At 43.7% G+C, this 18,288-nt stretch overlaps 1 protein-coding gene across 5 annotated transcripts in view; it reads left to right on the top strand.

Moving 5' to 3' along the window:
- ncanb (neurocan b) overlaps window positions 1-18,288 on the top strand; it is a 416,144-nt gene that overhangs the window by 149,812 nt on the left and 248,044 nt on the right. For 4 of the 5 annotated variants that reach the window (XM_073068065.1, XM_073068064.1, XM_073068066.1 and 1 more), the window contains exon 7: window positions 1,072-1,734. The exons of the other annotated variant lie outside the window; for it this stretch is intronic. In XM_073068065.1, coding sequence (XP_072924166.1) covers window positions 1,072-1,734 — 663 coding nt within the window. The remainder of the gene's footprint in view (window positions 1-1,071; window positions 1,735-18,288) is intronic. 5 annotated transcript variants of the gene reach the window in all.

Here is an 18,288-nt window from a genome sequence, read left to right as displayed (position 1 = left end):
AGTGTGTACAGGCCCAGAGCCATCAAATGTTCCTCATGCATTAACCATTTCATTCCCAGGATCATTCTTGTGAAGCTCCTCTACACACCTCTCAAGTGCCAACACATCTTTTCATAGATAAGGAACCCATAACTGCTGACAATACCTAACATTCAGTTTTACCCTTGCTTTATAAAACCTCAGCATTACGTCCCTCTGAGTCCTGATGCGTGGTCTCAACCCGAGACATTGATCTTACATTTTTAACTCCACAGATGCTCCTTGACTTGGTGAGCACACCTAGCCTTCTGTTTCTACTATATAAGGTACACACAGTCTCTCTAATCTCCCTTGTACAGAATCTCAACCTTTACTGCTCCAACTACATAGATGCCAGCCAAAGTCTCACCTTGGACCTTGTGGGTGGGTCTGGTTTCCCGATGTAAGGGGGAGCGTAGAAGTGGTTTGTCAATGATGAGTGATTGAACAGACTGAGCTATGGACCCATGAGTCGAGAAGAGTTAGGGTGCCACTCATACACGCAACGTTATTATTGTTGGGGCATCACAGTTCAAAGTTCAATTCTGGTATCCTCTGTAAGAAAGTCGTGATGACCACATACGTTTCCATCCAAAGCCCAAAGGCGTCCGGGTTAGAAGGGAATTGTGATTAGGCCAGGGTTAAATGGGTGGGTTACTGGGCTGGAAGGGCTTGTTTGGTGCTGCGTGGCACTATAAGGACCTGTTCCATGCTATGTCTTTAAAATCAAACGAAAAGTGATCTCAATGAAACACAAACTCATGTTGAGCTCAAGGGGCTGATGTTGAGTTGACCTTTCTGTAGAATATCACAAATGAACCTTTGGAATTCTTGACCCAACAGGCTGAGTCTCTGGAATATTTAAGCCACAGACTGAGAGATATTAGAATCTTAACTTATCAAGAGTTATGGAAATAGTGACCAGTGGGGGCTGAAGGAGGCCTGCAGGTTGTATTTGAATAGTGAAGCAGGAGTAGCCACCTCCTGCTTTTCTTAGTTCTGTTCCAGCCATCAAAGCCAGGTATTAAATCCAGCTGTTCTTTCTGTTCACAGCTGCTGCTGTCCAGCCATCCAGTGGTGTGAGGAATCACTTGGCAGGGAGCCAAGAGCAGTGGGCTGTGGCAGAGGAAGGCAGTGGAGGGGACCCAGAGTTGGCCCTGTCCATGCCCTGGGGCTTCACGCTGAAAACCCCCATGCAACAACATCTGGGCAGCAGGCAGCCTACTCCAGTGAGGCCAGGCCACTCCAGGCAATTCTACAGCTCTGAGGAAGAGGATCTGAATGACCGGTCCAGCCCCAGGCCACTGCCCACAGCCCCAGGATCGAAGCATCATACCTGGGCAGTGCCAACTCTGGAGATGCGGGGCTCTACAGCTTCTGCCTCCTGGTCTGACCGGACAGCTGACCCACGGCCAATGGAGACTCATCCGGTGGCATTGTTGGACCTCAAGGAGTCAAACAAGCTACCTCAGTCAGAGCAATGGCCTGACACAGGGAAGGAGCAGGTGCTGGGAAGTGTTGTGGTAGCCAGAACAGAGACAGTGACCCCCACCAGACAGTTCCGTGAGCCACCACCAACCCCCACTGGACTGCTCCATCAGCTGCCACCAATCCCTACTGAGACCAGCAGCCTCGCCACAGGACGACTGACTACAAAAGACTGGGCAGGGGAGAGACCGGGTAGGCCAACATCCACGGAGCCAGTTACTACTAAAGGTAGGCTTCCTCTTCCACCTTGACCTGTCCCCTTCCCCTCCCTTTTCCTCACACCTTCTCTCACCTCCATCCCTCACCTTTCTTCCCCTTCTCCTCATCCACCCCCTCCTCTTCATTCCGTTTCACCACTAATGTTCAACAGGTCACACTTGGAGAATTGTGGATAGTTCTGGTCTTCGCATCACATTAAGGATGTGCTACCAGTGGGGAGGGTGCAGAGATTCACCATAGTGGTGCCTAGAGTGGAGGGCTGTAGTTATAAGGAGAGATTGGATAGACTGGGTTATTCTATCAGAGGCTGAGAGATGATATTGTGAATGTTTTACAAACCATATAACCATATAAAATTTACAGCACGGAAACAGGGCATCTCGGCCCTTCTAGTCCGTGCCGACGCTTACACTCACCTAGTCCCATTGGCCCACACGCAACCCATAACCCTCCATTCCTTTCCTGTCCATATACCTATCCAATTTTACTTTAAATGACAATACCGAACCTGCTTCTACCACTTCTACTGGAAGCTCATTCCACACAGCTACCACTCTCTTGAATAAAGAAATTTTCCCTCATGTTACCCTTAAACTTTTGCCCCTTAACTCTGAAATCATGTCCTCTTGTTTGAATCTCCCCTACTCACAATGGAAAAAGCCTATCCACGTCAACTTGATCTATCTCCCTCATTATTTTAAATACCTCTATCAAGTCCCCCCTCAACCTTCTACGCTCCAAAGAATAAAGACCTAACTTGTTCAACCTTTCCCTGTAACTTAGGTGCTGAAACCCAGGTAACATTCTAGTAAATCTTCTCTGTACTCTGTCTATTTTGTTGATATCTTTCCTATAATTCGGTAACCAGAATTGTACACAATACTCCAATTTCGGCCTTACCAATGCCTTGTACAATTTTAACATTACATCCCAACTCCTATACTCAATGCTTTGATTTATAAAGGCCAACATACCAAAAGCTTTCTTCATCACCCTATCCACATGAGATTCCACCTTCAGGGAACTATGCACTATTATTCCTAGATCACTCTGTTCCACAGATGAGTGGTATAGATGGGATAGTCTGTTCAAAGTAAATTTATTATCAAAGTACATTCTGTTTATGTCACCATATATCACCCTGAGATTCATTTCCTTGCAGGCACACTCAATAAGTCCAATAACCACAATGGAACCAATAAAGGACCACACCAACAGGGTAGACAACCAGCATGCAAAAGACACCTAATCCTTGGGCTATATTAGCCAAAGATGGTCCACATCCTCTCCTGAATATAGGGCCTCATACTAATCTTTGCTGCAGTCAGATGATGCAAATCTGCAATGGTTCCCAGTAAATCTGTGCCTCTGTTGCCTCTGTGACTCTGAAGGGAAGGGAGACGAAGAGGCATGTTCTGGTGATAGGGGATTTGTTAGTTAGGGGAACAGACAGGAGGTTCTGTCGGTGAGAACAAGAATCCTGGATGATATGTTGCCTCCCAGGTGCCAGGATCTTGGATATTTCAGATCGAGTCCTCAGCATTCTTAAGTGGAAGGGTGATCAGCCAGAAGTCGTGGACCATGTCGGTACCAATGACATGGGTAGAACAAGTGATGAGGTTCTGCATAGGCAGTTCAGAGAGTTAGGTGCTAAGTTAAAGGGCAGAACCTCCAGGTTTGTGATCTCAGGTTTGCTACCTGCACCACGTGCTAGTGAGGCCAGCACTAGGAAGATTATACAGTTTAATATATGGCTAAGGAATTCGTGTAGGATGAAGGGCATAAGATTTTTGAATCATTGAGCTCTCTTCCAGGGAAAGTGGGAACTGCACAGAAGAAACAGTTTGCATCTGAACTGGAGGGGGACTAATATCTCATTTCTAAAAGGCCATTTCTTTGCCCATTCTCCTAATCTGTCTGTCCATCTATAGCCTCTCCATTTCCTCAAAACTACCTTTCCTTCAACCTGCCTTCATATTGTCTGAAAACTTTGCAAAAATGCCATTGATTCCATCATCCAAATCATTGACATATAATGTAAAAGGAAGTGGCCCCAGCACAGACCCCTGTGGAACACCACTGGTCACCGGGAGCAAACCATAAAAGGCTGCCTTCATTCCTGCTCTTTGCCTCCTGCCAGTCAGTCACTGCTTTATCCATACTAGAATCTTTCCTGTAATACCATGGGCTGGTAGCTTGTTAAGCAGCTAAGTAGCTTGTGTGGCACCTTGTCAAAGGCCTTCTGAAAATCCAAGTACACAACATCAACCAATCTCCTTTGTCTATCCTGCTTGTTACTTCTTCACAAAATTTCCACAGATTGTCAAGCAAGATTTTACCTTGAGGAAACCATGCTGACCACGTCCTATTTTATCATGTGCATCTGAGAACGCTGAGACCTAATCCCTAATAATTGGCTCCAGCATCTTCCCAACCACTGAGGTCAGACTAACTGGTCTATAGTTTCCTTTCTTCTGCCTCTCTCACTTCTTTAAGAGTGGAGTGAGAGTTGTAATTTTCTAGTCTTCAAACCATTCCAGAACCTAGTGATTCTTGAAACACCATTACTAATGCCTCTATGAGCTCTTCAGCCACTTCTTTCAGAACTCAGGTATACACCATTTGGTCCAGCTGACTTATCTACCTTCAGACCTTTCAGTTTCCTAAGAACATTCTCTTTAGTTATGGTAACTTCACATACCTCATGCCCCCGACACCTGGAACTTCTACCACACTGCTAGTGTCTTCCACAGAGAAGACTGATGCAAAATACTTATTCAGTTCATCCGCTATTTCATTATCCCCCATTACTACCTCTCCAGCATTGTTTTCCAGAAGTTTATAGAAACATATAAAACCTTCACCACAATACAGGCCCTTCGGCCCACAAAGTTGTGCCAAACATGTCCCAACCTTAGAAATCAGTAGGCTTACCCCAGCCCTCTATTTTTCTAAGCTCCATGTACCTATCCAAAAGTCTCTTAAAAGACAATATCGTATCCGCCTCCACCACCGTTGCAGGCAGCCCATTCCACACATTCACCACTCTCTGAGTAAAAGACTTACCCCTGACATCTCCTCTGTACCTACTCACCAGCACCTTAAACCTGTGTCCTCTTGTGGCAACCATTTCAGCCCTGGGAAAAAGCCTCTGACTATCCACACGATCAATGCCTCTCATCATCTTATAGACCTCTATCAGATCACCTCTCATCCTCCGTTGCTCCAAGGAGAAAAGGCTGAGTTTGCTCAACCTGTTTTCATAAGGCATGCTCGCCAATCCAGGCAACATCCTTGTAAATCTCCTTTGCACCCTTTCTATGGCTTCCACATGCTTCCTGTAGTGAGATGCTACATTTTGGTAGGAATAATCCAAATAGGACATACATGGTAAATGGTAGGGCATTGAAGAATGCAGTAGAACAGAGTGATCTAGGAATAATGGTGCATAGTTCCCTGAAGGTGGAATCTCATGTGGATAGGGTGATGAAGAAAGCTTTTGGTATGTTGGCCTTTATAAATCAAAGCATTGAGTATAGGAGTTGGGATGTAATGTTAAAATTGTACAAGGCATTGGTAAGGCCAAATTTGGAGTATTATGTACAGTTCTGGTCACCGAATTATAGTAAAGATGTCAACAAAATAGAGAGAGTACAGAAAAGGTTTACTAGAATGTTACCTGGATTTCAGCACCTAAGTTACAGGGAAAGATTGAACAAGTTAGGTCTTTATTCTTTAGAGCGTAGAAGGTTGAGGGGGGACTTGATAGAGGTATTTAAAATTACGAGGGAGATAGATAAAGTTGACGTGGATAGGCTTTTTCCATTGAGAGTAGGGGAGATTCAAACAAGAGGACATGAGTTGAGACTTAGGGGGCAAAAGTTTAAGGGTAACATGAGGGGGAATTTCTTTACTCAAGAGAGTGGTAGCTGTGTGGAATGAGCTTCCAGTAGAAGTGGTAGAGGCAGGTTCAGTATTGACATTTAAAGCAAAATTGGATAGGTATATGGACAGGAAAGGAATGGAGGGTTATGGGCTGAGTTCGGGTCAGTGGGACTAGGTGACAGTAACCGTTCGGCACGGACTAAAAGGGCCGAGGTGGCCTGTTTCTGTGCTGTAATTGTTATATGGTTATATGACCAGAAATGAGCACAGTATTCCAAGTGGGATCTGACCAGGGTCCTATATACCTGCAACATTACCTCTCGGTTCCTAAATTCAATTACATGATTGATGAAGGCCAATACACCGTATGCCTTCTTAACCACAGAGTCAACCTGTGCAGCTGCTTTGAGCATCCTATGGACTCGGACCTTAAGATCCCTCAGATCCTCCACACTGCCACTAATGTCTTACCATTAATACTTTATGCTGCCATCATATTTGACCTACCAAAATGAACCACTTCACACTTATCTGGGTTGAACTCCATCTGCCACTCCTCAACCCAATTTTGCATCCTATCAATGTTCTGCTGTAACCTATGACAGCCCTCCACACTATCCACAACACCTCCAACCTTTGTGTCATCAGCAAACTTACTAACCCATCCCTCCACTTTCTCATCCAGGTCATTTATAAAAATCACGAAGAGTAAGGGTCCCAGAACAGATTCCTGAGGCACACCACTGGTCACTGACCTCCATGCAGAATATGACCCGTCTACAACCACTCTTTGTCTTCTGTGTGCAAGCCAGTTCTGGATCCACAAAGCAATGTCCCCTTGGATCCCAGGCTTCCTTACTTTCACAATAAGCCTTGCATGGGGTACCTTATCAAATGCCTTGCTGAAATCCATATACACTACATCTACTGTTCTTCCTTCATTAATGTGTTTAATCACATCCTCAAAAAATTCAGTCAGACTCGTAAGGCAGGACCTGCCCTTGACAAAGCCATGCTGACTATTCCTAATCATATTATACCTCTCCAAATGTTCATAAACACTGCCTCTCAGGATCTTCTCCATCAACTTACCAACCACTGAAGTAAGACTCACTGGTCTATAATTTCCTGGGCTATCTCTACCCCCTTTCTTGAATAAAGGAACAACATCCACAACCCTCCAATCCTCTGGAACCTCTCCCATCCTCATTGATGATGCAAAAATTATCTCCAGAGGCTCAGCAATCTCCTCCCTCGCCTCCCACAGTAGCCTGGGGTACATCTCATCCTGTCCTGGAGACTTATCCAACTTGATGCTTTCCAAAAGCTCCAGCACATCCTCTTCCTTAATATCTACATGCTCAAGCTTTTCAGTCTGCTGCAAGTCATCACTACAATCACCAAGATCTTTTTCCATAGTGAATACTGAAGTAAAATATTCGTGAAGTACCTCTGCTATTTCCTCCGGTTCTATACACACTTTCCCACTGTCACACTTGATAGGTCCTATTCTTTCACGTCTTATCCTCTTGCTCTTCACATACTTGTAGAATGATAGATAGATAGATAGATACTTTATTCATCCCCATGGGGAAATTCAACATGCCTTGGGGTTTTCCTTAATTCTGCCCACCAAGGCCTTCTCATGACCCCTTCTGGCTCGCCTAATTTCCTTCTTAAGCTTCTTCCTAGTAGCCTTATAATCTTCTAGATCTCTAACATTACCTATCTCACTAAACCTTTTGTAAGCTTTTCTTTTCTTGTTGACTAGATTTATTACAGCTTTTGTACACTATGGTTCCTGTACCCTACCATAACTTTCCTGGCTCATTGGAACGTACCTATGCAGAACTCCACACAATTACCCCCTGAACATTTGCCACATTTCTTGTGTACTTTTCCCTGAGAGCATCTCTTTACAATTTAAGCTTCCAATTTCCTGCCTGATAGCCTCATAATTCCCCTTACTCCAATTAAGCGCTTTTCTAACTTGTCTGTTCCTATCTCTCTCCAATGCTAAAGAAGATAGAATTATGATCATGATCTCCAAAATGCTCTCCCACTGAGAGATCTGACACCTGACCAGGTTCATTTCCCAATACCAAATCAAGTACAGCCTCTCCTCTTGTAGGTTTATCTACAATATTGTGTCAAGAAGCCTCGAAGAGCTTACAAGGGAAATAGAAAATGCATGCCAAAAGGACAATGTTACAATAGTATGCAGGACATCAATATGCAGATGGATTGGGAAAATCAAGTTGGTGCTGGATTACAGGAGGGGGAATTTCTAGAGTGTCTATGAGATAGCTTTTTAGAGCAGTTTGTGCTTGAGCCCACTAGACGATCAGCTATTCTGAATTGCGTGATGTGTAATGAACCAGATTTGATTAGAGAGCTTAAGGTAAAAAAAACTTTTGGGGCAAGTGTTCATAATATGATTGAAATTTGAGAAGGAGAATATATCAGTATTACAGTGGAGTAATGGAAACTGCAGAGGCATGAGAGGGGAATTGGCCAGACTTGATTGGAAAAGAACACTGGCAGGGTTGAAGGCAGAGCTGCAATGTCCAAAGTTTCTGGTAGGAATTCGGAAGGCACAGAATGTATACATCCCATAGAAGAAGAAGTATTCTGAAGGAAAAATAACACAACTGTGGCTAACAAGAGAAGCTAAAGCCAATGTAAAAATCAAATAGAGGGTATATAATAAAGCACAAATTAGTGGGAAGTTAGAAGCTTTTAAAAACCAACAGAAGGCAACTAAAACGTCATTAAGAAGGTAAAGATAGAATATGAAAGTAAGTTAAGCAATAATATTAAAGAGGCTACCAAAGGTTTCTTCAGATACATAAAGTGTAAAAGAGAAGCAAGAGTGGATATTAGACCACTGGAAAATAACTCTGAAGAGGCAGTAATGGGTGACAATAAAATTGCGGATAAACTGAATAAGTATTCTGCATCAGTATTTACTGTGGATTTATTTATTATTATTATTTCATTTTGTTTTTTTTTCTTCTATATTATGTATTACATTGAACTGCTGCTGCTAAGTTAACAAATTTCATGACACATGCCGGTGATAATAAACCTGATTCTGATTCAGATTCTGAATAGCAGTATGGTGGAAGTTCCAGGTGTCAGGGTCCATGAAGTGTGTGAAGTTACCATAACTAGAGAGTAGATTCTTGGGAAAGTGCGTAAACAGAGTAAACAAGTCAACAGAGTGGGAGTGCGTAAAAAGAACTACCTTTTCAATTAGGTTCCTGATCAAGATCTAAAACACAGAGTTCCACTGCAGTTTCTCTGAGTTGGGCAATGACCAGTTATTAGGGTGAATAAAAACAACGAAAGTGCAAACAGAGCAGCTGTTCTTTGAGTGGCCATTCTTTTGAGTGTGTTCGTCTTTAGAGTGGTTTTGGCGGGATCAGGCTTGGGTGAGATAAAGTTTCTGGTGAATTTCTATTCTTTACTCTATTTCTTCATTTCTCGTCAGTTAGGGCATAGTAGTGTAGTGAGAATAGCTCCGGGGCAGCGTTTTATACTGTGTGGGATGTGGGAAGTCGGGGAGACCTCCAGTCTCCCAGATAAAGACATCCACATCAGGTGCATTAAGCTGCAGCTTCTGAGAGAATGTATCAAGGATCTGGAGTGGCAGCTCAGTAACTTTCAACTCATATGGGAGTATGAGGAAGTGATAGATGGACCTACAGGAAGGTAGTCACCCTGAGGTTGCAAGAGACGGGTAACTGAGTGACTGTCAAAGGAAGGAAGGGAAATGTACAGCCAGTGCAGAGTATACCTGTGGCCATTCCCCTCAATAATAAGTATACAACTTTAGATACTGTTGAGGAGGACAACCTTTCGGGGGGGGGGGGGGAGGCATGGTGACCGGGTCTCTGGCATGGTGTCTGCTGAGAAGGTGGAGAGGACTGCAGAGGGACAGAGACAATGTTCTATGGGTCAATAGAGACACCCGGTTGCCTCCCAGGTGCCAGGGTCAGGGTTATCTCAGATCGTACCTATGGCATTCCCAAGGGCAAGTGTGAGCAGCCAGAAATCTTGGTACATATTGGCAGCAATGATATAGGTAACAAGGTGAGGAGGTCCTGAAGAGAGATTCTAGGGAGCTCAGTAGAAAGCTGAAAAACAGGACCTCCAGGGTAGTAATCTCTGGATTGCTGCCTATGCCACGTGCCAGTGAAGGTAAAAATAGGATGATTTGGTTGGTGAATGTGTGGCTGAAGAACTGGTGCAGGGGGCAGGGGTTCAGATTTATGGATCATTGGGACATCTTCTGGGGAAGGTATGACCTGTACAGAAGGGACGGGTTACACCTAAACCCAATAGAGCCCAATATCCTTACAAGCAGGTTTGCTAGAGTGTTCAGGATGGTTTTAACTGATTCGGCAGAGGGATGGGAACTGGACTCATCGCGCTGAGGATGAGGGAGTGTGTTTACAAACACAGGGAATCTGCAATGATACTGCTAGCAAGAAGAGGCTGATGATAGGGCAAATATACAGTCAACAGGATGAACTGCAATGTGAAAGGCAGACAAAAATGAAAAGGGTGAATACAGGAGTGGAAGTGTGACGTTTGCATTTGTGCAGTATATGGAATAAGCTAGATGAACTTTTGGCACAGTTACAGATTAGCATGTACAATGATGTGCGCATCACTGAATCATGGCTGAATGAAGATTATACAAGATTAACCATAAGACAATAGGACAAAGGAACAGAATTAGGCCATTCAGCCCATCGAGTCTGCTCTGCTATTCCATCACAGCTGATCCCAGATACCACTCAACCCCATACACCAGCCTTCTCGCCACATCCTTTGATGCCTGGACTGATCAGGAAATGATCAGCTTCTGCCTTAAGTATTTGCACATTTTGGCCTCCGCCACAATCTGTGGCAGAGAATTCCACAGATTTACTACTCCCTGGCTAAAAAAAACTGTTGACAATACTCCAAGTGTGGCCTGACTAGTGTCTTATAAAAGCTCAGCATTATCTCCTTGCTTTTATATTCTATTCCCCTTGAAATAAATGCCAACATTGCATTTGCTTTCTTTACCATGACTCAACCCGTAAATTAATCTTCTGGGAGTCTTACACAATGAATCCTATATTTGATATACCTCTGATATTTGAACCTTCTCCCCATTTAAATAATAGTCCACACTATCATTCCTATTACCAAAATGCATTATCATACATTTCCCAACACTGTACTCCATCTGCCACTTATTTGCCCATTTTTCCAATTTGTCTAAGTCCTGCTGCAAACACTTCGCTTCCTTGGCACTATCTACCCCTCCACCTATCTTTGTATCATCCGCAACTTTTGCCACAAAGCCATCAATTCCATTATCCAAACCACTGACAAACAATATGAAAAGTAGCAGTCCCAATACTGACCCTTGAGGAACACCATTAGTTACTGGCAGCCAACCAGAAAAGGCCCCTTTTATTCCCACTTGCTGCCTCCTCCTCTATCCATGCCAGTGTCTTTCCTGTAACACCACAAGAATTTTTCTTGTTAAGCAGCCTCATGTGTGACATCCTAGCAAATGCCTTCTGAAAATCCAAGTAAATGACATCCACTGCCTCTCCTTTGTCCACCCTGCTTGTTACTTCCTCAAAAAACTCTAATAGATTTGTCAGGCAAGATTTCACTTTACAGAAATCATGCTGACTTTGACTTATTTTATCATTAGTCTCCAAGTACCCTGAAACTGCATCCTCAATAATAGACTCCAACACTTTCCCATCTGCTGAAGTTAGGCTAACTGGCTATAATTTCCTCTCTTTTGCCTTCCTCCCTTCTTAAAGAGTGGAGTCACATTTGCAAACTTACAGTCCTCCGGGACCATGCCAGATTCAAATGATTTTTGAAAGATCATGACCATTGCATCCATTATCCCTTCAGCAACCTCTCTCAGGACTCTGGGGAAGTCCATCTGGTCCAGGTGACTTATCCACCTGTAGAAATTTGAGTTTGCCTAGTACTTTTCCCTTTATAATAGCAATGGCACTCACTCCTGCTCCCTGACACTCAAGGACCTTTGGCATACTGTTAATACCTTCCACAGTGAAGACGGATGCAAAGTACCCATTAAGTTCATTTGCCATTTCTTTGTCCCCCATTACTATCATACCAACATCATTTTCCAGTGGTCCATTATCAACTCTCACCTCCCTTTTACTCTTCGTATAACTAAAAAAAACCTTTGGTCTCCTGCTTTATATCATTGGCTATTTTTCCCTCATATTTCATGTTTTCCCTTCTTATAGCATTTCAATTCCCTTTTGTTGGACTTTTAAAGCTTCCCAATCATCTAACTTCCCACTGACTTCTGCTACCTTATATGCCCTTTCTTTGGCTTTTATGCAATCCTTAACTTCCCTTGTTAGCCACCGTTGCCTACCCCAGCCATTTGAGAACTTTTCTTCTGTGGGACATATCTATTGTAAACTATTCCCAGTAACTTCAGCCATCTCTGCCCTGCCATCATCCCCATGGATACACATTGTATTGAAAGGACAAGAAGCTAAGCAGAGGGAGTGGCATGGCTCTGTTGATATAGTATGAAATCAAACAATTAGAAAGAAGTGACATAGGGTTGGAAGGTGTTGAATCATTGTGGGTAGAGCTAAAGAATTGCAATGGTAAAAAATCCTGATCGAAGTAACATACAGACCCCCAAACAGTAGAATGGAAGTGGGCGACAAATTACACAGGAGAGAGAAAATGCATGACAAAAGGGCAAAGTTACAATCCTCATGGAGGATTTCAATATACAGGTTGGTGCTGGTTTCCAAGAGGGGTTTTTTCTGGAATGCCTATGAGATGGCTTTTTAGAGCAGCTAGTGCTGAACCCACTAAAGCATCAGCTACTTTTGATTGGGTTTTGTGCAATGAACTGCAATTGATAAGAGAGCTGAAGGTAAAAGAACCTTTAGAGTTAAGTGATCATAATATGATGGAATTCACCATCAAATATGAGAAGGAGATGATGGAGTCAGATGAATCAGTATTACAGTGCAGTAAAGGGAATTACACACACATGAGAGAGGAGTTGGCCAAAGTTGATTGGAAAAGAACACTGGCAGTGATGACAGCAGAGCAACAGTGACTGAAATTTCTGGAAGCAATTCAGAAGGCACAGGATATATACATCCTAAAAAAAAAAGTATTCTAAAGGAAAGATGACACAACTGTGGCTAACAAGTCAAAGCCAACACAACAGCCAAAGAGAGGGCATATAATAGAGCAAAAATTAGTTGGAAGTTAGAGGATTAGGAAGCTTTAAAAACCAACAGAAGGTAACTAAAGAAGTCATTAAGAAGGAAAAGATGGAATATGAAAGTAAGTTACCCAATAATATTAAAGAAGATACCAGAAATTTTTTCAGATACATAAAGTGTAAAAGAGAGGTGAGAGTGGATATCAGACCACTGGAAAGCGATGCTGGAGAGGTAGTAATGGTGGACAAGCTAAATAAGTATTTTGCATCAATCTTCACTGTGAAAGACACTAGCAGTATGGTGGAAGTTCCAAGTGTCAGGGGTCATGAAGTGTGTGAAGTTACAATAACTAGAGAGAAGGTTCTTGGGAAACTGAAAGGTCTGAAGGTAGATAAATCTCTTGGACAAGATGGTGTACACCACAGAGTTCTGTAAGAGGTGGCTGAAGAGATTGTGGAGGCATTAGTAACGATTGTTCAAGAATCACTAGATTCTGGAATGATTCCAAAAGACTGGAGAATTGCAAATGTCACTCCACTCTTCAAGAAGGGAGAGAGGCAGAAGAAAAGAAACTATAGGGCAATTAGTCTGACCTCAGTGTTTGGGAAGATGTTGGGAGTCGATTGTTAAGGATGTGATTTTAGGGTACTTAGAAGTACATGATAAAATAGGCTATAGCATGGTTTCCTCAAGGGAAGATATTGCCTGGAAAATCTGTTGCAGCTCTTTGAAGAAATAACAAGCAGGACAAAGGAGAATTGGTTGTGTACTTAGGTTTTCAGAAGGTCTTTGGCAAGGTGCCACACAAGGCTGCTTTACAAGCTACGAGCCCATAGTATTACAGGAAAGATAGTAGCATGGATAAAACCATGGCTGATTGGCAGGAGGTAAAGAGTGGGAATAAGGGGAGCCTTTTCCGATTGGTTGTTGGTGACTAGCGGTGTTCCACAGAGGTCTGTGTATGGGACCAATTTTTTTAATATGTTATATTTCAATGATTTGGATGATAAAATTGATGCCTTTGTTGTAAAGTTTGCAGACAATATGAAGATAGGTGGAGGGGCAGGTAGTTTTGAGGAAGTAGAGAGGCTACAGAAGGACTTGGACAGATTAGGAGAATAGGCAAAGAAATGGCAGATGGAATACATTGTTGAGAAGTGTATGGTCATGCACTTTGGTAGAAGAAATGAAAGAGATTACTATTTTCTAAATGGAGAGAAAATATAAAAAATTGAGGTTCAAAGGGATTTGGGAGTCCTTGTGCAGCATTCCTTAAAGGTTAATTTGCAGGTTGTGTCTGTGGTGAGGAAGAGAAATGCAATGTTTTCATTCATTTCAAGAGGTCTAGAATGTAAAAGCAAGGGTGTAATGTTGAGACTATAAAGCACTGGTGAGTCTTCGCTTGGAGTTTTGTGAGCAGTTTTGGGCCCCTTATTTTACAAATAATGTGCTGAAACCGGAGAAAGTTTGAAGCATGTTCACAAAAATGATTCCAGGATTGAATGGTTGTCACGTGAAGAGCGTTTCATGGCTTTTGGGCCTGTATTCTCTAGAATTCAGAAAAATGTGCAGTGACCTCATTGAAACCTATCAAATAGTAAAGGGCCTTGATAGAGTGGATGTGAAGAGGATGTTTCCTATGATGGGAGAGTCTAAGACGAGAGTACACAGGGCTCAGAATAGAGGGACGTCCTTTTAGAATGGAGATGAGAAGGAATTTCTTTAGCCAGGAAGTGATGAACCTGTGGAATTCCTTGCCACAGGCAGCTGTGGACGCCAAATCTTTCGTATATTTAAGGCCAAGGTTGATAGATTCTTGATTGGTAGGGCATGAAGGGATACGGGGAGATGGCAGGAAATTGGGGCTGAGAGAAATAATGGATCAGCCACGATAAAATGACAGAGCAGACTTGATGGATCACTGGCCTAACTCCACTAGTATATCTTAGGGTCTTTTGACCTTATGAGGGGGTGAACTTCATCACTCAGAGGGTGGTGAGAGTGTGGAGCAAGCTGTCAGTATATAAATGGTGGATACTGGGTCGATTTTAAGCTTTAAGAGGTTTGGATATGTACATGGATGAGAGTGTATGGAGGGCTATAGTCCCAGTGCAGGCCAATGAGAATAGGCAGCTTAATAGTTCAGCACAGATAAGATGGGCAGAAGGGCCTTTTTCTGTGCTATGACTATCCCCAATGAGACCACCAGCAGCAGCACCCGTTAAACTGCTGAGTAGGTCTGAGAGAGTGAACTGTTCTTCTGGCTGTAGATGGGTTGATGTAAGCTGCTCTTACACCTGGAGACTGACAACACCGGCAATTCCCTCTGTGAATATCTGGAGAAAACCTGCAGAACTCCTGGGATTCTCAGCTCCTTGAGAATCAGACAATGAAATCAGTCTGGATTCTGTGAGCATAGCTCCCTGAAACTGTTATGCTGTGTTTTGTGAGTGAAAAATGACGTACACAGATACAATTACAAACAGTATGGGGATTGTAAATCCCTCAGATAAAGTTTGAAATGAATTTCAAAACCACAGACAACTGCCTTGAGAAATCTCACACTGATGCAGGAGTACACAGTGTTATTAAACAGAAATCAGCCACAATGCGGATCGTCCAAGTATTGCCCAGTCATACTGCAGATAAACAGTCCCTTCAGACCACAAAGATCATACTAACCATCAAGTCTCCATTTATCAGCTCCTTGTCCATAGCCTTCTGCATCATGATACTGCACCACCTTCAGCCACCATACCACCAGGGAGGGCATCGTTCCTTCGCCAGATCCCCTCTAAACCTCTGCCCTCTGGTTATACACACCTCTGTAATGGGAACCTTTCCTGCCATCAGTATTCCCACTTGTCATAATCCCACATACTACTCAGATCCCACCTTAGTCTCTTCCGCTCTAGGGAAATCAAAACCATTCTCTCTCTATAACTGAAATACACTATCTAAGACAACACCCCATATGACCGGCAAACACGAGAAAATCTGCAGATGCTGGAAATTCAAGCAACACACACAAAATGCTGGTGGAACATGGCAGGCCAGGCAGCATCTATAGGGAGAAGCGCTGTCGACGTTTCGGGCCGAGACCCTTCGTCAGGACTAACCGAAAGGAAAGGTAGTAAGAGATTTGAAAGTAGGAGGGGGAGGGGAAAATGTGAAATGATAGGAGAAGACCGGAGGGGGTGGGGTGAAGCTGAGAGCTGGAAAGGTGATTGGCAAAAGGGATACAGAGCTAGAGAAGGGAAAGGATCATGGGATGGGAGGCCTAGGGAGAAAGAAAGGGGGAGGGGAGCACCAGAGGGAGATGGAGAACAGGCAGAGTGATGGGCAGAGAGAGGAAAAAAAACTAAATATATCAGGGATGGGTTAAGAAGGGGAGGGGCATTAACGGAAGCTAGAGAAGTCAAAGTTCATGCCATCAGGTTGGATGCTACCCAGCCGGTATATAAGGTGTTGTTCCTCCTATCAGAATCCCTTCCACGCCTCCGGGACACCTTTTTCTCCGTTTGCAATGGACCTGTCCGTTATTTCATCCTCCGTCAGATCCAGGTGTGCAATCACTGTTTCTTTGACTTTATCATGTCCTGCAAGGATCGCAAGATCTTCCATTGGCAGACTCCAGAGCGTGGACTTTGGATCGTGGCCCCGGGCCCAGCTACCCAGGGCATGTTCACAACCCGGACTCCAGCACCATCAACACGGGTTCCAGCAATCATGGATTAGCCCCGGCCGTCGATCTCAGCTGCCCCAGCAACCCAGGGCATATTCAAAATCTGGACTCCAGCACCATCACCGCATGTTCCAACGACCATGGACAGCTTCAAAGTGATTGCGCAACCACCGACTGCGGCTCCAGCCTTGAACTCCAGGCCGGGTCTTCACATGCTCTTGCAACCTCAGGGTGACTACCTTCCTGTAGGTCCATCTATCACTTCCTCATACTCCCATATGAGTTGAAAGTCACTGAGCTGCCACTCCAGATCCTTGATACATTCTCTCAGAAGCTGCAGCTTAATGCACCTGATGTGGATGTCTTTATCTGGGAGACTGGAGGTCTCCCCGACTTCCCACATCCCACACAGTATAAAACACTGCCCCGGAGCTATTCTCACTACACTACTATGCCCTAACTGACGAGAAATGAAGAAATAGAGTAAAGAATAGAAATTCACCAGAAACTTTATCTCACCCAAGCCTGATCCCGCCAAAACCACTCTAAAGACGAACACACTCAAAAGAATGGCCACTCAAAGAACAGCTGCTCTGTTTGCACTTTCGTTGTTTTTATTCACCCTAATAACTGGTCATTGCCCAACTCAGAGAAACTGCAGTGGAACTCTGTGCTTTAGATCTTGATCAGGAACCTAATTGAAAAGGTAGTTCTTTTTACGCACTCCCACTCTGTTGATTGGTTGCAAACAATCACATGTTCCCCTTAAACATTTCACCTTTCATCCTTAACCCATGACCTCTAGCTGTAGTCCCACTCATCCTCAGTGGAAAAAGCCTGATTGCATTTATCCCATCTATACCTCCCATAATTTTGTATACTTCCATCAAATCTCCCCTCAATCTTCTACGTTCCAATAAATAAAGTCCTAGCCTTTGCAACGTTTTCGTATAACTGAGGTCCTCAAGTACCAGCAACATCCTCATAAATTTTCTTTGGACTCTTTCAAACTGGTTGACCTGTGGGCAGCTGACGAAAACTGCACATAATACTCCAAATTAGGCCTCACCAACGTCTTATATAATTTAAACATAACAATCCAGCTCCTGCACTCAGTACCTTGATTTCTGAAGGTGAATATGCCAAAAGCTTTCTTTATGAGCCTGTCTACCTATGATGCCTCTTTCAAGGAATTGTGGACTTGTATTCCCAGATCCTTCTGACCTACTGTTCACTGTGTGAGACCTACCTTTGTTCCTCTAGAAGTGCAACACCTCACACTTACCTGCATCAAATTCCATCTGCCATTTTTGAGCCTATTTTTCCATCTGTTCCAGAACCCACAATAAGCCATGATAGTTTTCCTCACTGTTCACTACACCCTCATTCTCAGTATCATCCGCAGATTTGCTGATCCAGTTAAACACATTATCATCCAGATCATTGATTTAGATGACAACAAACAGCAGACCCAGCACGGATCCCTGTGGCACCCTCTCGTCACGGGCCTCCAGCCAGAGAGACAATCATTTACTGGCCAACTCTGGCTTCTTCCATGAATGTGCACTATACTAATCTCCGGGGAGCTCCTACCTGTACTATTGGTGAATGTGGCCCCTGGGTGTTGTATTCACAACTGAACTGAGACAGTTTGTATGCTAATGTAGCAAAGGTTTGTGCTGGGAGCTCCTGCCTGTTTTGCCAGTGTGTGGTCCCCTGGGTGAATATGGCCTACTGATT

The sequence above is a fragment of the Hemitrygon akajei genome, chromosome 16 (assembly GCF_048418815.1).
Source record: "Hemitrygon akajei chromosome 16, sHemAka1.3, whole genome shotgun sequence".
In the NCBI taxonomy this organism is placed as follows: Eukaryota; Metazoa; Chordata; class Chondrichthyes; order Myliobatiformes; family Dasyatidae; genus Hemitrygon; species Hemitrygon akajei.
The sequence above is the reverse complement of the archived record's forward strand: the minus strand, read 5'-3'. Positions and strand labels throughout refer to the sequence as shown.